Source organism: Anopheles bellator, chromosome 2 (assembly GCF_943735745.2).
Source record: "Anopheles bellator chromosome 2, idAnoBellAS_SP24_06.2, whole genome shotgun sequence".
Classification (NCBI taxonomy): domain Eukaryota; kingdom Metazoa; phylum Arthropoda; class Insecta; order Diptera; family Culicidae; genus Anopheles; species Anopheles bellator.
Window position 1 is genome coordinate 66,020,156 of NC_071286.1, and position 23,191 is coordinate 66,043,346.

The 23,191-nt window shown below is 48.6% G+C and overlaps 1 protein-coding gene across 1 annotated transcript; it reads left to right on the forward strand.

Moving 5' to 3' along the window:
- The first annotated feature begins 21,932 nt into the window (after positions 1 to 21,932).
- LOC131207892 (cytochrome b5 domain-containing protein 1) lies at positions 21,933 to 22,987 on the forward strand. Its single transcript, XM_058200525.1, has 3 exons — positions 21,933 to 22,082; positions 22,368 to 22,718; positions 22,778 to 22,987. Exons 1-3 carry the CDS (start codon positions 21,933 to 21,935, stop codon positions 22,985 to 22,987), a joined length of 711 nt encoding a protein of 236 aa, XP_058056508.1.
- The last annotated feature ends 204 nt before the right edge of the window (positions 22,988 to 23,191 follow it).

Genomic DNA, 23,191 nt, shown 5'->3' on the forward strand with positions numbered 1-23,191 from the left:
TCGTCGAAGAACGTGATATCATCTCAGGGATCGTCCATGGTGGGTGTCCAAGTCCGAGAAATGCGGATTGCGATATTTATTTTAGTATCTCCAAAACCGCTTCTGGGGCTTCCTACCCACAATCGGATCGAATTATGTCTGAGGGGTTTTAAAATGGAAAGTAACGCGTAGTTTGTTAACTAAGAAGCATCCTTCCCATGCCGAACCGGGGTGCGGAGGCACTTACCAATTGTAATGAATTTGTGGGTAACTGTAAAAAAAAACATACGCACCAAATAATAACGCATCCGAGTGGCCAATCCCACTCTCACGAGTACGCAGGCTCAGGAAGTGATAATTTGCACTAATAACAGGAAATCATACCGTGGCTGCGGCCGCACGAAAATGAAACTGCGAGGCGGGCGGGCACGGGAGCCCGGACCCCGGACCGAAAAGAGGCCACACGGTGCAATGCACTGGCGCGAAGAAAGAGAGGCGAAAAAAAATGTGCAAACCGCGGCAACCACCGAAGAAATGCAGATGTTGCGAAATGTGTTCGCCCAGTTCGCCGAACGCCATCGCGCCGGACCGAGGGCCCTCTCCGGACACCGGACTCCCCGTGCGTTGCATGAATGAATGGTGAGTTTTGAGGACCAGGACCATGTCTGGCTTCGGGGACAGCTGTGGCCCCCGGGGGCGAAATTGAAGCCACCCCTTTCTGATGACACAATCAAAAACACGTGAATCGATTTTCTGCGAAGCGCCTGCGAGGTGTTGGCCCAACCGAGCGGGGCCTTAAAAATACAGCGACAGCTGCGCGGTTGCGGCCATCCAGACATCGCACATTCCCCGGGCACCGAGAAAACCCAGTACATTCCGCCGGCCACTCGAATTAACCTTCAAAGGTCGTCCGTGGCTATCCGTGGCGGAAGCGATGAAGGAACGATCGAAAGATCCAACGATAGAGACGTAGCGCTAAAGGTGATCGCGAAGCAACCGCGCAAGAATGCGCAAGGAATTTGATGGAACGAATCGGAATTCCAAATGGCCGTGCGATCGATCGGATTTTCTGGTAATGTTCTACTTCCGGAGCCTCCAGCTGATTGGGCTCGTTCTCGATCGCAGCCCCCGATCGCAACTCGTTAGCTCGCTCGCTCGAGATCGTCGAGATTGAACTTACTTTGTCATGCCTTGTTCAATGAGTTGGCCAATGAGTCTTTCGGGACTTCTTGGGCGAATATTGACAAAACCGACTCACACCCTGACGGGACAGCTGCTGGGAGTGGAGACTTCAGTAATCAGCTTTTACTGCGCAGCTTAAGGTCCCGTCGCTTTCGGACTTAATGAACGGCCCGGTGTTCGACCCGCAACAGCTGCTTCTCCATCTGCGCCACTCGCGTTAAAATATTCAACATTCGCCCCAGCGGCGGGCGAATGGGATGTGACGGCATATCACGATTTCAATCATATCGACACGCAACATGGACGGGAACATCGGGCGTACTCTTCGTATAAGGTACTTCTCTCTCTTTATTCACTCCACTGAGTTCGAAAGTGCTGCAGATTCTACCTCCAGGTCCAGGAATTCAGCGACGCTAAGGCGAGCTTCCCAGTCTCGCGACCAACAATGCGGTTATGCTTGTTTATTCAACATCTCCACTCGTTGGAAATTCGGTTCACCCTCGGCAGGGCCCGACCGTGGTAATGGAAGAAATTAGATCCATTTGAATTTCACGCACATCAAACAACCTCAAACGGACGTCGGAGCGGGCCCCACCATTAATCACCTCCGCGAGTTGATTAAAGGCCGTATGGGAGCGTAGCGTTGACTAGGGGTCCGTGTTGGGAAGCGTAGCCCTAGGCTAGGCGACACCTGGTAACCCTGGTAGCAGAGGTATCGCAGAGAAGAATGTCGTTTGTTATCTGCACCCGCTAAGAGGATCAACGAGGAGCGGCTTAACGGATCCACGGGTTACATCATCGGCTGCCATTACTGTGTTCGCGATAATGGCTATGCAATGGTACGGGACACCGGTTGGACCGTAAAACTGCCCGAACTACATTCGCCGATCGTCCAGGACGATCCCGGCAAGCGTAGCGCACACAATAACCGCTAATAGAGTGCGAGAACCTGTTCGTCCCATTACAGTACTCGGTTTTAAAGCAGCTTTGGCCGCAACCAGAAGACTCTTCACACTCGACCCTGGGTTTGGGGCAAGTCCCACGAACGGAGAGCTTGGTAATGATCGGGAGGGAGCCATCCGGGCAAAAAAAAAATCGCACAGATCGTTCGCCACAATAGCCACAACAAAGTATGGCCGCGTAACCCGTGTTCCGAGCGCTCCGCTGATTCCGTGCTTTGCCTCCTCGTAAGGTAATCTGAATATTTTCTCACGTAACCCCGGAGCCTCCCGTGTCGAAGGACCAGACCTGAAGGCCGCCCAGAGTGGGAACCTGGAGCGTGAAGTCTGAAGTCGGGGGTCTGGCCATAAGCTAATTCGATTTCACTCGCGACACGGCCCTTGCTGGACGGACGGTGGGCTCATCTTCCGAGGCGGTTCCCTAGGAGCACAGCACTCTGCAAACACTAAATGATGATAATAATCAATAATTAACGATTCGGTATGCAACACTCTGTTTTCCGGGGCCGCCAGCCAGGGCCATGTCGGGAATGTCGGTCGGTCGGTCGGTTGGTCGTCCGGACGCTCGCCATATCTCGCCCCAGCCGCATGACGGACGATTTGTGTTTGATTATTGGTATTTCTTTCTTTCGGGTCCGTGCGTTCAGAACGGCCATCAGATCTCTCTTGGATGATCTCTCGCGTTCTAGCGCGGGAAAACCCATAACCCGCACAGCGCTTCCGAAGCCCCACAAGAAGGCCGAGGGCCAACCAGAACCTGAACAGCAGAAAAAACAACGTCCGACCTACCGGATCGAGGTCCAGAGATTGACGGAAGACCCGCGCGAGCGCGCGCGCGGACCAAGTCGTGAGACAGCAATTTCCTGTGGAAGCGCAAGGAATTCGGCTTTTCCCACCGCAGAACGTCCGCATTCTTACGACTTACGAACGTTAATTGACCCCCGGGACGGAGCAAGTGAACCAGTCTCATTACCGGGCCCGACCGGGGTGCGTTTTGCGTAATGATCTCCCAGAAGAGGCTTCTGGCGAAAAAATGGCGAAAGCCGGTTCTTCGCCCGAAAACCGGGACGGAAGTGGACCATTTGCGAGCGACCCCGGTCTCGTCGGTCCAAAGCTGGTCACAATCCCCGCAGTGAAAGTGTGCGATGATCGAGAGAGAGAGAGAGAGCCGTGGCCTGCGTTGCGTGCGTGTCCGCGGTGCCGAAAGGCCTTGCAATGTCGACCAGTTTTGAGGTTAGGAACTCCGCTGTTCCGCCTTCCGGGCTGCGTTTTATCTCCCCCTTTCTGCCGTCTGGCCGATTCGGTTCTTACACTGTCCTTCTGCACTCGCCCTCTGGGGAGTGGAAAATGGGCGACCAAAACGGGGCAAAGGAAAGAAAAACCAGAAACGAACACTCGGAGACCGCCATTCCGCGTCATTGCAAAACGGGAAAAGCAAGTTGGCGCACCGGTCGCCGGCTTTCTTTCCTGTCTTGGCCAGGTTGCATGGCGTGTGTGGTTGCGGTTACCGGTGACCACAGGAAAAAAAAGTCACTCTTCGCAGGAATCGCTTAGCGTCGCACGCAGGGAAGTCGCAAGGCCACCGCAAGGCACCGGCAGCAGCGGCAGCTGTCGCGATCGGTTTCGGTGAGCCTTACAGAGGTTTCCTTGCTTTGTGTCAGACTCACGGAAACTTTGGACCCGTTGTGACAAAGTATCGGAATAGTCCGAAAATACTTTACACCAGACCGAACGTAAGTCTGAACCCTGAATGTCCGAAAGAAGGATTCTGTGTGGCAAAGTGCAACTAGAAATTGATTGTTATGTTAGAAAAAGACGATCTGCTAGACTGGACTAGAAGCTAGACAAAACATCAACAATAAAAAACCTGGTCCGTTGAACAATGCAGAGTGTCCTCAAGACCCGGAGACACCCTTTTCGGTCGGTTACACTCCAAACACCGGTGACCGTTACGCAGGCTGAGAACAACGCGAGTTGTCTTGGGCGTTTTTTTGCGCCGCGGACACGCCATTTTGCGTCATTTGCTTGCTTTTTCAGTACACACTCATCTAGGTTATGTTTTTGTTTTTTGCCTCGCACACCGCACAACCTTACCGAACGACCTTTCGGCCAGCGTGTCTCGGTGGTGCATTAACGGTGGTCAGAATTCAGTTTTTCAGGCCGTGAAAGTAATGTGAAAAAAATTGACGATCGCCGCCAGGTGAGGCGCGTTGTTTCGCTTCGAGCGCCGTCGAACGTGACGCCAGTGCAACGACGCCTGCGGGGTCTGTGCCATTTTCAGGTGAGCAGGTGCATCCTAGGAGCCGATTGCCGACGTGTGCTTGCGAAAGAATGTTTGGCGGCCGCCACGCCAGGAACTCGTTTTGTTTGGTGGTGCTAACTGTGCCATTACGCTCTTAGGGCTGTTCCTTGAGAAGGGTTAACACAGGGTCGTTCACTAACTTTAGTAGTTCCCAACCGATCGGTACAGTTTCTGGCGTATGCTAAGCGCCGAAAGGACCGTTGTCTCCGAAAGTAAATCGGAGGCCTTAGAAGTTCTCAGAGCAGAGTCATATTGAAAATCCTTTTTGGTAGAGTCCTACATTCCAGAGAACCCACACTAAACATAGAGCGATTGCATTTGTCTTAAAAATAATAGAAGCCATGCTAAGCAAATATATTTTTTAAAGCGCCTTTTGAGAAACCTTTGTAAGAATAAGATTAATAAAGCATCTTTTCAATATCTACAGGGCGTTCCATCACGATTCAACTATTTAAATGTTGAATAACTCGGCTATTTGTCAATCGATTTTGACAAATGAACAAGATTTATATGGGGCATCGAATGCCAAACAGTTAAAAAATAATCAGAAAAGAAGTCAAATAAAATTTGGCATATATAAGCACGCACAGTTTTTTTTATAGTTAAACAATTATTTAAACGATTTAAACGAACGATTTACATTTAAATAGTTGGATCGTGATGAAACACCCTGTATATTTTGCTACCAAAACAGTCCCACAATTCTTGTTTGAGAACGAATAAATTGGACAGGAAAAAAAAAATTTATAAAAATAATCATTGTTCCTTTTTGTTTCAAGAATTGAATGACCAACAGGGTCTGTAACATACGGGGCAGCTTCTCATAGAACACAGAATAGCTCAAATGAATGCAGATGCAAATGAAGCTCAGTGCTGGACCACGGAGAAGAAGCTCTATGTTTTGTGCATTCACTGTCGAGCGGCAAGTGATGGACCATCTTCCATTGCTCTTGGCTTATCCCATAAAGCATGACGCACGGACGTTGAAAGGGTGACAGAGGCCAGCGCAACCAGAGGTCCATCCACGGCAAAGTTCAACGAACGTTCGGCGAGCAATCAGTCATTGTAGAGGAAGGATAAAAAAAACCGTTGAATATTAATAATCCTGTGCATTGTGGCGTAACATCGTTTTTTTTTCGTTCCGTTCCCAAACGTAAAAAAGGAGATCCGGAGGTTCCATACCGATGCATTCGCTGGAAGGATTAATTGAGGTCATTGGTCGGACGGTCGGCCGTGGCGTCCAGGGCAGGGCGACGTCGACGAGATATGGAGTGACCTGAGGAATCAACACACACGGTCGGTGCTAATAGGATTAAATGAAGGCATTCGAAGGGATTTCTTGATCCCTTCACGGATCGGAATTATCGTAGGGCATACAATGTGATACTCATATTGCTCTACGGACTAGTTTGATACGGACATTTCACAATTGCGGCGGCATAGCGGCCGTCCGGTGTGCATAGAAATGGTGAATTGCTATGCTCAATAGGCTTAGGAACTGGACTTATGTTAATAATTATGTGATGGATCGTGGCGAGCTCCACCGTTTGATTTGACGCACTACATTGCCCGGCATTGGGTGACTCAGTCACCAAACTGATTTCATCGTTCGTTACATTTTGAGATGGATCCAATTATTGTACACGTATTAATGGACATCCTTCTCAAACTGAAACGGCTCCTTCCATGTCGAAACGGAGGGATTTCGTTCGAAGTCTCTGTTCTGGGTCCTCACATTTTACGCTCACGAAAAGCAGATGTTGTCGAAGAAGTGGATCAACGCGGAGACCCGAGCGCGTCGGCTGCACTTTGATTTAGGACTGTTTTTGCTGTCCCCGTTTTCCTTTGCCCTCGGTATGCAGGCTTTCTTATGTGCTGTCTAGGGATTGGGTGCAATCTGAGCATCCGATCACTCCGGCTGAAGATGCTTCCTGCCAGTCGGAACAGGACACCATTTTTACACCACATACACAGACGCACAGCCACAGGAAACCACACACGGCAGCACCACAGGGGTGGTGTGTGGTGTGGATAACATCTGTCGGCCTGCAACATGATCGCATTTTTCGTTCAATTTTTTTCGGTCTTGGTCTCTATTGAAGATTCCTTTCGGAGCTCATCCTGTCCGTAGTATCCTCGGGTGCCCCCTCTGCGTCGCTCTGCCCGGAGGGGAAAAAGGATAGTGGCGTAGCGCCCGGAGCTATGCATTCCAGCATCTCTTCCGGGCGAAACATCCTGTCGACGGGCGCGCGAAACGTGCCACACAGATTTTCGGGTCTTTTCTTTCGGCTTTTTTGTTGTTGTTGCTGTGGTGTTTATGAAGTTCGGAACCGACAGAGCCGTAACTCGATCGGGAAAAAGCGGGCACCGCTGCAGTTTACTTCCTCCTTTTTGATCGACCAAACTCAGTTCCGTTTTGTTTTTTTTTTTGCTGAAGCCCTCGTCATAATGCACCCATAGCGGTTCAGGAAGTTTCGACAAAAAACCAAAATTGCAAGCTGAGTGCAACAATAAAATGGATGGCCAATAAAGTGGATGGAGCAGTGTTGAATCTTTTTCACAATATTCGTGACTGTCCTACAGGATTCCAAGCTAGTCCTTTTACCGAATACGCCTGTTTGGAAGTCCAGAAGTCCACTAAAGCTTAACAAGTAATTTGCCTAAGCATCTAATTACGAACGATTTCTCTAGCCTTGAAACTCCAGCGAAAGTTTGTTTGGTTAGGGCGAAAATTATTTTACAAAAGGTTTCTATGTGTCATTCGCTTTCGAACCACGAAGCAGCGCCCACATGTTGTTGCTACCAGGAAGTGGCCAACGATTACAATTTGCATTTCATTTGCAATTTGTTTCCATCGAGTGTTCGCCCTTCCGTCCACGGTACTTGAGCCCCTTGAGCTTGGCCTTTCCTACTCATTATCGGCGCCCAAAACCCTAAAATTCGAGATAAACACCGTACAGTTTCCAGCAATCACTCGACTCGGAGCCGCGGCTGGCCAACATGTGCTGCGCAGATCCCGCATTTCGATCACCGAACAGCGCCGTGAAAAGTGTGAAGCAGCATAATTTACAGCGCACACCACCCGTGCTTCGTGACAATGCAGGGCTGTTGCTTCTTTTTTTTTTGGGAATGTGTGCGTCAGTTGTGTGGCTTTTCACCCGCCATATGTTGGAAAATTTACGACGCCAAAGCCCAGGAGAAACAGCCCTCCCCCAGCGGCAGCACGAGATCCGTGAAGAGGATAACAATTAAGGGATTTTGGTGAGGGCTTTATAGGGGTCGGCCGGCGGCGTCCTATGATAAGTGGTGATACCAGCGTGGTGTACTTGAGGTCCGATTTTCCCCCGATTCATCCCCGATTCGCCCTTGGCAGAAATGCCTTGCGCGGGATGCGGAACATGCGTGGTTTTCCCTTTGCAATCGCGCACGGAAAATACGGCAATAAAGACGGCTTCCCATCACACGGTGATCGTGGAGTGGCGCTAGCGGTACCACGTGTTGCCGCGCTGACCACCTTGAGAAACTATCCACATTTTAATTTCGAACACCATTCAGGGGTCATAAAAACCGTGGACATCGATGGCCGTACGATCGTCTCCCGCAGCGGCCAGAAATTTTTATCCCAGAGCCCCTGGTCTGCACATGGTGCAACGCTTAAGCTGCAGCGCAGCCCGTTAACGCCCTGGCCCCGGGTGCACCGTCATCAAATGTAAACCTGACGATGTTCCCATCTGGAGGCGAGTGTGAACGATCCGTCCGGATCCGGGCGTGAAGTAAATTCTCGCCACATCATTTCGTAAAATTAGAACTGTCTTAATCGTGGTCGCCAAGGGACGCCGGGTACCATCATCGTGCTGAGGGCCGTAAAGCGGATCCCGAGAACGTAAAGGAATAATTAGTTTTATAGTCTCAACTGTGTGCTGGTTAACTAACGCACGGCCGTGCGCTACATTATTTTACGATCTGTGGTCCATTCACGCAAGTCTCCGAGCGGAAAACGGCTCCGTGTTGGAAAGTTATAGACGATAAAAATTATGTTTACGAAGCAATCTCTCTCGGGCTGGGGCTCTAAGTCGACCATTTTAAAGGAACAGACACTTTCATAGTTATTAGCATTATTGCGGTGCTAAGACCACTTGTGGGGGCTGAAGAGCGAATAGTTCATATGGATATCAAGTACAGGACACTGTTCCCAACAGGTCCTATGGAATACGAATGGAATTTAACGAGGTACAATCTATACATGAAATAGAGACTCTCTGTGTATGTTTAGGGAAACGGCTCTAGGCTGGCATTATTTCTAGACCCTTGTTAACGCTCTGGTGTACACTTCCGTCCTTTAATTTTTTCTCAAATTCTGATTTTAATGTGGAAATTTTTAATGATAATGATAGTAAAAGACCCTGGAGGAAATATTAATTTCAACACAGTCGACAAAATCCTGTAATATCTGTCCCTACTTTCTGCGGTCATAAGCGTAGAACTGCGAGTACGCTTTAGAAGCGGTTTCTAGATACGACGCAATACGTCCCTTCGAAACGGACCCTACCCTTATTTCAAAAGTTTCCAACTGGCCGCCCAGCAGCTGTCCTGAAAAACTAAAATCCAGGGTCCCCGATGGCGTATCCTTCGGTATGTGTGTCTCCGTAGGTCCCAAGCGCGTGCTAAAATCCGCTCCCCTAGTTCGCTCCTGGAAAGTTCTATTTCCAGTAGACCACGAAGTCACCCCTCAAGTGCATCCGGTGCGGTGCGTGCGGGTGTTTCTGTCGACCGGAAGTGTTTCACCCCCGTAATTTACATTTTTTCACGAAATCAACCCCAAATGTGACTAGGATTCAATGTACCCACGATGGCATATGGTCGGTGCATTAGGCCGTTATTTGTCGCCAACATTGACATAAAGGACCGAGCAAGCGAATGTCCTGCGGCGAATAAAGGGGAAACTCTGCTTCATCAGAATGTGTGCGCTAATCAACAGGGTGTTGCAGAGAGGGGCCACAGCCTGTATGAAAATCTCCCGTTCACGTGTAGAAATTATGGGCCGTCCCGTCGCCGAGTCGATCGGTTCGATCGCTCTGTCCGCTTTCGGTTCCAACAGCAACCAACAGCATTTAATTGGTCGCCTTTTAGAGCCCATTCAGGGGTGACGCGACGCGTGCGTTGGGCTTTTTAGGACCCATCGAAAGGACCCTAGCAACGGGCAGGCGTCCTTAAATGGGAACGCGAACGGTATGGCATCCAGCATCTGGGCACCCTGCGGGAACATGGACCATCTGCTCTTTCTCTCCCTTTCGGTTCGTGCGTCCTCTGCGAGGCCGTAATGGCTTCATGCACCGAAGAGTCGTCGCGACCGGGCGGATCGAAGCGTAACTAGGCATGGGGCCTGGTAATATATCCACCAGACCGCAGAAATGCACGATTAGGTTGAAGTTGTTGCCGAGCCGAGCTGTGGCTGAGGAGCGAAATAAATTGCAACACCAGCGACCAGCACCAGGTTTACCGGGTTCGTTACCGCAAACCGCGAGGGTTCATGAACTTGGCCAAACAGTTGTTGTTGTGCGGTTGTAGGCACCACCACCACCACCACCACCACCACCAGCATAATTGCAACTTGCAACGCCACCAAGGCGAAGGCAGAAATCAAACTCGAACTCCGCCGTTAAGGCGTTCTGGTGTCTGGATGAAGTTGTTCAACTGGAACCGCCGACCGGCACCGAGGGGCCCGTGGCCGTGTAATGCTATCGTTGTTTATCCGTTGCCGGTTGAGTGCCGTTTTGGCCGCTTTGGGCCGCTCTTTACATAACTTCTTTCTGGTTGACATCCGCTGCGACCTGCAGCGTGCCGTACCGAAACGGAAACTACTTATGGATTACTTTCGTCATTAATTATTGCAACAATTATTTGGTACAAATTTATTAAAATAAGCAGTAAACATGTTCTGTGAACTGGCATCCTTTGCGATCGGTTTAAGGAACGAGTAGAACGGAACCACAAGTTGAACCCCGCACTCGATTGCAACAGAGTGGTCCGATACTTGAACCCTAAGCGTAGCGATCGCTTATCGCGAAAGGAAATGAGCATTGCGTAAGGAGCTAATGCGCTATACATGGAGCGGAGAAGTATTACCGATTACTCGAGTCGGGTTTTTCCTTCAACATGCATCTTTGATGGATTCTAATTGAAACGGGCCGAAAGAGAACGACTTGAACACGGCACTCGAGGTTCCCGGGCTCGGGCGGGCTCTTGGCAGGAGTGGCTGGGACTGGCCCGAGTCGTTCATTTCCGGTGCAACACGTGTTCAATCAACGAACTAATGTTTCAGCCTCTCACCAAAACAGACCCCAAATTCAATTTCATTGCATTTTTTTCTCTCTTCCTTCGATCGTACAATAATTAGGGATATTGCGGGGTGCGATGGTTAGCCCTGTGGCAACCATGAAAAAGGATATTTAATTCGTAATATAGAAATTCAATCGTGACAGTGTGAGATTCCAGATATTACCCTCACTATTTCATGACGCACGGTCCAGACCCCTTGCAAGGATCGTTGGGAAAACCGTCACATTCCGTATTGCGCGAGACACGCGCATCTGCTTACGTTTGTCCACACAGGCACCGAGCGCGGCGAATGTAATTGGATACTGTTGTTTATCGAGCGACCCATCCTGTGACAGGGCCGGCTGCCAGGATTTGTTACGGCTCCGGCTTTCAGCGTAAATCATATCGGGCGTTCGTTCCAAAGGAGACACTCATGTTTACTCTACATTAATGGCTTTCCACCAGCGAAAGGCTTAGTTCGGAACAGGAAAATCCTGCGAGCCCATCCTCACTAATTTAACGTAAGGATAATACGTTAAAGCCGCCAACAATCGCACGCGATGCATCAATCCCGGCAAAGGATATTTATTTCAACGCAAACACCAACCGCTCAGTGCATTTCAAACCCCGCTCGACCCTATGGCGGCTTTAGGGGATGAGTTTGATCAGATGGGTCGATCTCAGCCCGGGGCGTGGGTTTCCCCTGAACACCTGAAGGTCTTCCTGAATCTGTGGTCTCCAACCAACGCTCCTCGAGCCTCGACAATGGCGTCGCCTTGAAATCACTCACCCGTCACACGGCCACGGTTCGGTTCTGGTTAAGTTTCTTCCGGCAACAGACGGACAGCACCGAGAGGACCGACCGTAGGCGTACCCGGGCGTGCATTTAATAATTTTGAATCATTTAAATTAAATGTGAAAAATGGTCACCGCCGCCAGAGAATGTGGTGGAGTTCAGAATAAAGACCCCATCCGACAGAGAGTCTGGCACTGACTGGCAAAAGTTTCGCTCCACACTCGGACTAGGAATGAATTTCCGGAGGGGTTCGTTCGCGATGATTTTACTTCTTAGGTTGAGCTAAGCGTATTTCACTTTTTTAACAATTGAAGCTTTGGCAAGGATGTTTTAGAACCGAATTGACCGGAATACGTCGCCAAACCCGACACTCTTCAGCGCATCGACTCCGGGCGTGGTTGAATATTTTACAAATTAGAATTAAATTATAAATTAAAAACAATAAAATTAATTAAAAGTTTACATTCAAATCATGTGATGAGGAGATTAAAATCAGCGTTCCGTGGCGGACGGATTTGTCCCAAATGTTGCACACCTTCGTGTCCCTCGGCTCGCAGTAATCCTACGCAAAGCGTCGTTCATGGCGTGGTGTCCGTCATCGGGAGCAAAACTCCCCCGGGTTTTGCTGCCAAAAGCGTCGGCACACCGTGGGAAATAATTAGGAAAGGAATTTCCATTGTCGGCCGGTGGGTTGGTCGGTCGGCCGGCTCTGGCTTGTTTGCGGTCAGCCGCGGGGCGACGTCGAGAGCCACAATGTTGTTTCGCCTTTTTCACCACTCTGGCTCCCATCAGTCACTGCGACGGTTAATGTCTTTATGTTCACATGTCACCGTGGCGCACCGATGCTACAGATACGCGCCGGTTGCAGTTGCCGGATTGTGGTGTTTATGAATAAATTACCCGAGGGGATAACGAAACGCACGGCAAAACAGGCCCCACGAAAAAAAAAAATAAACAGCGACCCAAAACCGAGGATGTCTGACGCTGCACTCGGTGGGCTTCCGACGTCTTCCGGTGGTCCGGTAATTAACTCACTGTGACCTTGTTGGGCTACCGAAGCTCTGTCGCTAAGCTTACAGAACCCCCCGACTTCGAACCGGCTCTCGAAAGCGGCCATATTTTGCGCTTCGTAAACTGTTTGCCGAACACATCCGTCGAAAGTCAAAAATTCATGAAGCGCTTCTCGAACCGAATGGAAGTGACCGTCGCTCGCACTTTCGAGTGTCAATTTGCGTACGTTTGTTTTTCGGTGGGAAAAACGGACAAACTTTCAAATCCACCCCCCAGAACGGTGATTTGTCTCTCTCTCGAAGTACGAGCAGCCATAATGATGAAACTGTGGTAACAAGCAACGAAGTGGACCCCCAAAGTGCCAATAGTAATAATAAAGAACTTACCGTCGCGTAGTCCTTCTGCGATGTCACCATATTTGGCACCGGCTGGCTCACGATTAAATTATTCTCTCTGCCCAAAGTGGCCCGAGCGTGGCGTGCGTAGGTGAGGCCCCCGGATTGATCCGACGATCGCGTGGTGCCGGCGGATCGCAGGGTCGTGGCAGCGGAAAAGAAGATGAATGGAAATTCATTTATGTAGGTTTTTTTTTGCGTTCGTTCACGACTCTTACGCGGCCGTGTCCAGCGTCTAATGGCCGAACGGGTGATCGGACGACAAGTTGGAAGAAGGAAACCGTTCGGACTGGAGTTGTTGCCTAAACCGTGCCTTAAAGGTAGGTAGCCCACGCCTAAATGGTTCATATATGGGTGGTATGATGTAAACCGGAGAATTATCTTCACATATTTATCAACACGCCGCGAATTCAAGGTTCCCGATCGGTGGTTGTGCTACGCTTTCGATTGGACTGAGCTTCGTGTCCCTACAGCCCGCTAGGTGATCGATAGAAGCGCACCCGACTATTAGTAGCAGCAGCGCGCAAAAGCTGATCCATTTACAGAAAAAAAACCCTGGGGTTCGTTAAAACGGAGCTGTTCTACTATTTCCACCTTACCGGATTCCGGACTCCCACACGGCTGGTCGAGGGGGCAGTGATACTTCCTTACCGGTCGTCTGTCTGCTAAATTAAGGCCGGTGAGCGACCGAGATTGTGACCGGGTGCGAGGTGAAAATATTCAAATCCTCAAATCTCGAGCCAGGGGGTGACGATCGAGCTGAATATTTAATCAAGCCTAATGAGTGAACATGGCGAAATGGTTGGCAGGTTGATTGGCAGAATGCAGGTTACCCCGTGCGCTATGGCGTGTTAATCGAGAGCGTGAAGGAGAAAGAGCTTAGACATTGTCAAGTCTTTTAGTATCTTTCAAAGATTGTTTTTAAATTGTGTTGATTTTCATGGCGACAGGTCAATGACTATTCGACCAATAAATGAGGTTCATCAATAACTACTAAACCTTAAACCTTTTCTTGTTAATAAAGTCTGCTTATAATCGGTTTGAAGTAGTAAAACTATAGCAGCCGAAGCGCTACAAATCTTCTAAGAATATGTTTCAATATGTTCAACCTGTTGCCAATATGTTGCCAAAAGAATCTGCGGAAAATATGGCTTAAAAAAATCTTCCAAAATGACACAACTTTATGAAGCAGATAATTGTACTAAATGCCTAATTTTACCAACAATCGATTCTAACAAAAGACATTAAATCAATGGCTTTAATTAGAGGGCTTTAATGGCACCTCCAAAACATACGAAAACAGGTCTACGAAGATCCATCCATGATCATAACTGCCAGAACCATTAGGTTTTAATTCTTCCAACAAAGCAGCAAAAGGATCCAGATACGGATTTGCGCCAAAAGATACCGATCAAATTGCTTAAGCAATAAGTTATAATCAAAAGCCACTGAATCCCCGCGATCGAACCCGCCTATCGCATCTATCACATTCTTTGCCTTTACCTTTACCTAGCGTCTAACATTTGCCTGAGGCCACGGTTCCACCCATGGGGGTTGCAGCTTACCTAATGATTTGCAGCAGCTCGGTCCGGATTCGGGCCGCACTGGAAACGTTGCCGATCGCTGACATTTTGCACGTCGCCCCACGCCGCTGCACTGGGCACACTGCACTTTCCAAAAGTCAGACTCCTGGCCGCGGCCAGCCAACCAAGCACGGAGTACGACCCTCCGATCCACTGGGCACCGTACCGTTTGTTCTACCGTTCGGTCACAGAGAGAGCGAAAAAAAAAATCGGCACAGAAACAGAAACAGTTTCACCTTCTCGAATCACCGGGCGGCCTGCTGTTTGACCAAAGGTGCTGCTACTGCGCAGGACAAGCTCTGCGGACACATCAGTCGATCGTGAGGAATAGTAAACAACTGATCGTGTGGCACGGCACCGCACGCGAAGTAATACGGTTGTTGTGCAAATGCGCAAAGGCTCCCGCAGCCAACGGAGGCGGGTTCACGGGTTCAGGTCGGCACGGGGAGCCCGAGTGGCCCCGAGCGCCGTCCCCCCGCGCGTGTGTGTGCGTGGCCAGGCGGTGTGTGTGCGATTACCGTTGCAGAAAGTAGCAGGCACGTCGCGGGCTGCAACCTGCCAGACAACAACAAGTTGTAGTTGCAGCGGCTCCGAAGAATGTCATATGAGTAAGGGCAGACTTAAGTAGTACAGGAGGCTCCACAAAAGTCATTTCAATTCCTTTTATGCGAGTTATAGAGGTTGGCTCTTCGCGTAGTATGTTGCGAAATAAATGTTCTTTTTATCCACGATCAATCTAGACAATGATCTAGTATCGAGGGTTGTATCGTCAAGCGACCGGCAGATCCTTCCAGTTCTTGAGCGAAACATCTGCTCGGCACTGTAGATAAACTGCACATTGTGCTGATGCGTATGCATTTGTCGCCCGTTCGAATACCTGTTCTGTCCCGATTCCCGGGGACCTGGGGGGAGACTGGCCCGGAGACAATGTTCATCCATCCATCCGACGATCCATCCATCCGTGGGCCATCAACGGCGGCGCGCATCGCACATCCTCCGGCCGTATCGCCACACGACCACGACGGGTAATAATAATTCCCATGTCCCAAGCGTTATTATGCTGTGTTTATGCTTCTTCGTTCACTCCCGCTAATTACTAGCCGGTTGGCGACGACGACCTGCGGCTTCGTACGCGTATGTGTGCCTGCGCACACACGCAGAATCGCAGCCGTCGTTCTTTGTGTCAACCGGGACTGCCTGCAACTGCAACGTCCAAACCAGTTATGGACGATCTCCTGCCCGTTTCTGCATTCGATCGCGAAGATCGGGAGGCGCTATGCAAAGAACAGCCCACCAAGCGGTTCGACACACTTTACACGGCGTCACCGCCCTAATCGCCTCGGCCCCTTTTAGCCGTTTTTACCCTGCGGTCGTTCTCACCCGACTGGAACCCTGGGCTGGACATTTGATGTCCACCACCCGACTTAATTGTGTTTAGCCGCCCGGGGCAGCCGCATACCATTATAATCCTGCGCAGCACCGAAACCCGCACCGGCCGCATCCCGACTCAAATGAGCAAAACAATAGGGGCGTGCGAAAAGCATTAAGCCAGGGCCCGGCCAGCAGCAACTTCCGTGTAAGGAAGTTGGCACGTGATTGAAATCCCAAACCGCGTCGGCGGCCGCGCGCACGGAAATCCCGCTTCGCTTCGAAACGATCTGCATCCGCTTTCCGGGCCCGGGCCGGTCCGGGTCGGCTCCCACCGAAAGAACGTTCCATCCCGGAACCGGCCGCCGGTCGATTTCGGCGGTCCCATTCGGGTTGTACGCTCGGCGTAAAGCGAAGGGAAAAAATGGACCCGTATTAACCATTCCGGAAAATAAAAAACGCCTAACCAAACGCCGGATTATGTTGAAATGAACAGGAATCATAAAACAAACAAGTGGCGGCCGCTTGTTTTGGCAATACGCAACGCCCGGCGTCTGTATGTTTGTGCAGGGCTCAACGTATGGTCCAAATCTATGCTTACAGAATGATTAAATTGATTAAATTTGACCGGAAGTCCTTGCGTTTTTCTGATGTCTCATGTATATAGGCCCAATTGAATTCAAAGCACTACAGCTAAAAGAGCGTGATTAAACATGTGCCTTAAAATTAATGGTTTAAAGGGCTTTCTTAATAGAATAACAATCAGATAAAATGTGTAATATTTGGGACAAATTTGGGAAGTGGTCAAATTGGAAGCAAGTCCAAGAACTCAAATGACTAATTGTATCTCGAGAAAGAGTTAGCAAGGGTGGATCGATCAGGTGATCAATTGAAATTGCGTAGAAACATCTCTTATAATAGCTGTGTTATATTGTTTGCTACCGACCTTAAAGTTTAATCAAGATCAGACATTTGGACAGAACAAAGTCTATCGATTCAGTTAGCGCAAAAGCAAACAAATATGGCATTCAACAGACGTGAAAATTTTGGCCATCGTCTCTTTTAGCTTCCTGACAAACAATATCGAGATTACAATAAAGAACATATTTCAAGATGATGACATTGGCAGATGGCATTTAGGACACTATAAGCAATTGAACAAGATCAATCGATCTACAGCTCGTTCTGCGATAGAAAAGCACTCCTTTCTTGTTGCATTAAATACTCTCTTATTGATTAAATATCGCCCCAGGCTTGCAAACTAAAATCTAGCCCACAAACTGCTTTCGATGCCAAAGGTCTAAACACCTTACGGGAATCGAGACCTAAATTGAGAACAAATACTCCAATTAGACACCTGGCGGCTGGGCTCGGGGTCCAATTGGGGGCCGAACAACAATTTCCCAGTTTCCAGTGTGCTTGCTTGTTCGCATAAATCCGGCATTCGGAACCCGGTACCGGCGGTTGTTGGCGGGGGTTCCGAGCTTCCACGACCGATGTTAACACTAGATATACCACACCAGTCATTTTGACTGGTCGGGCAGTTTGAATTGCAAATTTCCAGTACATATAATTTTTTTTCCCCGAAATGATGTCATGACTTTTAATAGCTCTAAGTAAAGAAAACATTTGATAATAAAAAAATTTTTTATATATGTTAGAAAAAAAAATAATTTTTTTTTTGGAGATTTATACCATACCAGTCAAAATGACTGGTCCTTGTTTCCATGAAGAATTTTAGGCCAAAACAGCAAATGTTGCTCAGAATATGATCTATTGATCTCTAAATCGTAAGTTGGGCACTCCAGACCGTTGTTGTGTGCAACAAAAAAATTGTTTACCGCACCCCTTTCCCTTCTCCTCACGCCGACATCCCAACTGATGTACCAACGATCGTCAACAGGTTAGAAGCCTCTACAGTCTTGGGGTAAAATTGGGCAATTTCGCAAGCAAAATTGAAGGCATTTCTTGCAATATTGTACGCACGTGGAGTATTCGAAGGAAATACTTTGAGACTTCAATATTTGTGGAGCAACAAATGGGGACCATCCTTTTTTCCAGTACTGTGAGTCGACGTGATTTTACCGAGATCCTACAGTACATTCGTTTCGACAATAAAAATCAGAGGAGTCAACGTTTGCAAACGGACGAATTCGCTTTAGTTTCAACAATTTGAGAAATTTTGTTTTGAAAATAGTCAAAACTGCGTCAAACCGGGAGCTTATATTACCGTGATTTGGTATGGTTTTCCATATTTATGAAAAGAAGAGGCTCGAAATGCCTCAACGTCCCTAAGCGAATTTGTTGTAATGAAACTTCTTGAGCCGTATACCGTGAAGGGAAGAACTGTAACAACCGATAATTTCTTTACAAGTATTCCTTTGGCAATAGGGCTAAGATCTGAAAACACTTCTTTGGTTGGAACTATACGCGCAAACAAGAGGGAACTGCTGAAAAGTTGCACACTGAAAGGAGACAACATGGCACGTTTCTCAACGTTGTTATACACATGCAATCGATGCTCGCTTACTGTTTATAAGAGCAAACCAAAAAATAAAGTGTCTCTACTAAATACAAGACATAAGCATGTAAAAATTGATAAAGCTTCTAAGAAATTTCCTGAAACTGTATCATTTTATAATAGAACCAAATACATGTCAAAACTTGCACCAGCTGAGTTTGGCTCAAACTGTCTGAAAACTATCAGAATTTTCGGATGGGATTCACGCAGATTTTGTATGGGAGCCCCCCTTTTTAGAGAGGGGAGGGGTTTCAAACATTCACCAGAACATTTCCCCACCACAAAAACCTCCGTCTGCCGAATTCGGTTCGATTTGCTCGAAAACGTTTGTATGGGACGTTACGTATGAGACGTTACGTATGGGGCGTTACGTTACGTTACGTTTGTATGGGAGCCCCCCCTTCCCGGAGGTTTGGGAGGGTCAAACTTTCCTATTCACAATCCGGGGTCACAAAACTACGCTGTGCAAAATTTCACGCGGATTGGTTCTGTAGTTTTAAAGAAAATGCGGTACACACACACTAATATATAGATTATCCAACAAAGTGATAAAAATTAAGTGTTTTGTTATACAAAAATGTATACAAATCCATTTATCGATTGCAATTAACATTACTAAACTTGTTTTATCAATTTTATAGAGTGAATAAACACTTGAAGTCATAATAAGCCATTTTTCACATGACCAGTCATTTTGACTGGTCTGGTATAAATAGGTATATTGAAAACGGTGGTATATAGACTGTTTCATAATGTCTAAGCACGATTTTGACCGATCACTACTCACTCCTCATGACGTTTAAAGTGTCAATTTTGACAGATTCTTTGAGTTTACACTTTAACTTAAAAAACGGTGTATCATATGTACAGATTTCCTTAACTTTTGTGAACATGCGAAGCATTTCTCCAGAGAAGCGCAAACTGATTGTGCACAAATGGTGCACTACTCCCAACATTTCGCTGAGTCAGTTGGCAAAATAGGAAAAAATAAGCATTGGAGCGGTTCGAAACGCAATAAGGAAATTCAAAGAAGAACGCAGCTTTCAGGATAAAATGAAATCTGGCCGAAAAGCGTGTCCTGTGGATACAAATTTGGACCAGAAAGTCATGCGTGTTTACGCCAGAAAGAAAAGTGCGTCCGTCCGGGATGTGGCTAAAAAGGTGGGGTCAACTGTGAGTACCGTCCATCGTGCCAAAATAAGATTAGGTCTAAAGACATACAAGAAGCAGAAAAAACCGAAACGGAGTGCAAAACAAGCTGCATCCGTTAAAACAAGAGCCCGTAAACTGTATGATCAACTGCTTTGCCACAAACGAGTTTGCGTCATCATGGATGATGAAACTTATTGCAAATTTGACTACAAAACTCTTCCGGGTCCTCAGTATTACACTGTTCGGGATCGCCAGAACGCTGACGATGCAGATACATCTATTTATACTGAAAAATTCGGAAGAAAGGCAATGGTTTGGCAAGCCATTTGCGAGTGTGGCATGCATTCCGAACCGTTCGTGACAACGGAGACGATGAAATCCGATATTTACATCCGCGAATGTCTGAATCGACGCCTACTGCCTATCATCCGAAAACATGAAGGCCCAGCACTATTTTGGCCGGATTTGGCATCCGTGCATTACTCCAACAATACGGTAGCCTGGTTCCTATCCAACGGGGTCCAGTTCGTTCCGAAGGAGATGAATCTGCCAAATTGTCCACAGGCAAGACCGATCGAAACTTTTTGGGCACTTACCAAGGCATACTTGAAAAAACACGTAAAGCCAACCAACACCATTGAAATATTTGCCAAAGATTGAAAGAAAGTGTCCAAAATTATCGGAAATCGGTTTGTGCAGAAGCTAATGTGTAGCGTTCGGGTAAAAGTTCGATCATGAGCATATGGTTAACGAGAATGTAATTTTGTAAAAACGTACTATTAAGTGAGATGATTGAGCGTTAAACACTGAAAAAAAAATGAGTTTGCTTTTAATTTGAATTTTTGGCGTTCATTTGAAATCGTGCTTAGACATTATGAAACAGTCTTTATCTAGTGTTAATGACCAGGACCAGGAAAACGGAAATGGCAGCCCTACATGCGCGCGGCCCACCAAACAGACACCGGTCGGAAATCTGCTTTTACTATGCGAAGATCGTTACGTTCTATCCACCGCCAGCCGCCAGGCGGTTTGATGTGCCCGTTTTGATATTACAACCATTATCTCCCATCTTGGGTGGGTCTAATTGTTGTCGGCGGCGGGCGTTGCGGACGGTGGTCCGGTTGGTTCCTTGTGGCCGCGAAGCAGGTGAAGGAGGAACCAACGCGCGTGTGTGAGTAACGGTGCAATCAGCCAAGGCGCAGTATTCAAATTTAACTTCGCGTGGGAAGCATGTGGCGATGTGGAACTGTTGAATGTTTGGACACAGTTGCGTAGCACCCACCAACGGGGGGCAGGCTACGTGTCAACCGGTACGGCGTTCTAGCTACTACTGATAAGATGCTGATCGACAAACCTCAAATCTAATCAGGTATTCCGGGTTGCGGGCTTCAAGTTGTACATACTCGCTGATGGGGAACTTAAACTCGATTCCCGGTAACTTACGCGATGCGAGTTTCGCTTCAGGGAACTCCGAAATGGGATCATTAATCACGAAGTCGTGACTTATCGATGGGTCCGACTCTACCACTTCAATCCAGCAAATGAACTAAACGGACCTTCGACCATTGTTATCGGGCGTGTATCTGAAGCGATCGCTTTTCAACAACTAGCCATTGTTCAGCCATCGTGCAGAGGATCCGGGACTCCTCCATTCCGAAAGGCGTAGACGGATCAACGGAACGGAAGCATACCGCACATCAGCTGGCGAGCATGATGGTGGCGTAGCATACTGATGAAATTGTAACCCTTACTTCCTGCGGCGTTCTGGCGAGGGTCCAGCACCGCACGCGATCAGTTCTAACCCCTTCCGTTCCGTATGGGTTCCGTTTTCTCCAACCAGCATAACCCCGGCGCGGCCCCTGAGTCAACCATCCCTGACCGGGCCGGGTGAGCCCACCAACGCGCTCCAACGCGGCCAACGTTCGTGGCACGTGTAAATTGGTTACCCACCACGAAACCAGTCCAGCCGCCCGTCACTGTGGGGTATTAAATTCATCTTCGGAGCTGATTGATTACTTCGCCCGTCACCGGATATTTGGTGCAAGCGCGCTCTGTACGCATTCCTCGTTCGGTTTTTTTCTTCCTCGGAACGATGGGGAGGTCTGGTGTTAATTTTGACACCCTTCGACGGACGCGCTCCCTTCGACCGGACCACGGCGTCGTGTGTGACGATATGGAAATGAAACGAAAACTGGACGTGATTGATCGCTGGACGCCGTCTGTGTCATCGGAAGAAACGTCAACATGACGGCGATGAGCGAACCGGTTCGAACGAAGTAACCGCTGTGATCGAAGTAACCCTCGTAGTGTTCTGTTTCTGTGGTTTGGTGTTCCTTCAACTTGGCGCTTTTAATCCCCGCCCTTGTATGGAGTCGCAAATTATCAAGTATTACCTACCTGGTGAAGTGGTCATTCATAATGAAGCAACCAGTGCCTGGGTTAGCCTTTATGGGTTGGTCCTCGATATCACCCCGCTGTTCACGGTGGCTCTGGAGAAGCAACCGCCACTCAAGAAGGTTTGCAAGATTGACACTAAAGGAGTACACAGGAGCATCCCATTCTCGGGGGCTTGAAATGCGTAGAGTGCATGTAGAGTGTGGCTTTAGTAGACTTATCACTAAACTCCCAGCCACTTGGCAGACTTACCCCTCCACCGATTGGCAGCTGTTGTGTATACTCTCCCCGCCCAAGTCCAAAACTAATCCTGTTTAAACGATTCTCCGAACCGCTCGGCATATCGCCAAATTAGAGTGTTGGAATCTTAATGTTGACCGTCGTCGGAACATCCTACCCCATTCCAGCGCTTGCGGTGGTTGCTGGCCTTCACGGGCAAAGATCTGAGTTCGTTCTTCGCCGAGAATCCGATCGCACCGACCGAGCGGACCAACCGCCACGGCAAACGGGTTCCCATATTTCTGCCCAGTTTGGAGCGCAATCCGATCACCGGTCGTCGCTGGTGGCGCGATCGGTCCCTGACGATCGGGCGCGTAACCCGCTTCGCGTGCCCGGTGAAAATCATCAACACACTTACATTCCACGCCACGGAAATGGTCGTTTGTTGCGAAGATACCGTGGCCGTCGTGCGCCAGAAGTACGCGGAGCGCTACAACGCCGGTGCGTACCAGTACGAGTGGCGAAGGGATCTGCGTTGCGTAAGTCCGGTTCCGGTGTGATCCTTCTCCTTGGTCCATTCGGTTATTGCTACTTGCAGGGCACCGAAAAGGGAAAACTTCGGCTCGATAAAACGCTACAGGGTAATGGATTCTTTGCCGAGGACTATGGAACGCTGCCGATCATTTGGATCTTTTACATTTCACCCTCCGACGACGACGACGACGTTGTTGGCGATGACTGTGCGCCTGTTGATCGCTGCGATGATACGGGTTCTTTCTCCGGGAAACGGAACCCAGCCGGTGAGTAGAGTGCGCGAAGAGGAAGTGAAATGAGCGACCAGCAGCAGCAGCCCAGAGAGTTGATGCCTTCGCATCGCAAAGCTCTAATGGCCACAAACGGCAGTGCGGGTGGGAGTCTACAATGGGGCGAACAAAAGCAGAAAAAAACAAATTACAATATAATGGAAATTCTTGAAATTTTTCCAAAGACCCGCTTTCCACCCATTCCGACG

Excerpts from the sequence above, each read along its gene's own strand:
- LOC131207892 (XM_058200525.1), top strand. The coding sequence starts at position 21,933 with ATGGAGTCGCAAATTATCAAGTATTACCTACCTGGTGAAGTGGTCATT. Across the intron at positions 22,083-22,367 it reads AGCAACCGCCACTCAAGAAG|CGCTTGCGGTGGTTGCTGGC; the intron begins GTTTGCAAGATT and ends ACCCCATTCCAG. Across the intron at positions 22,719-22,777 it reads GGCGAAGGGATCTGCGTTGC|GGCACCGAAAAGGGAAAACT; the intron begins GTAAGTCCGGTT and ends TGCTACTTGCAG.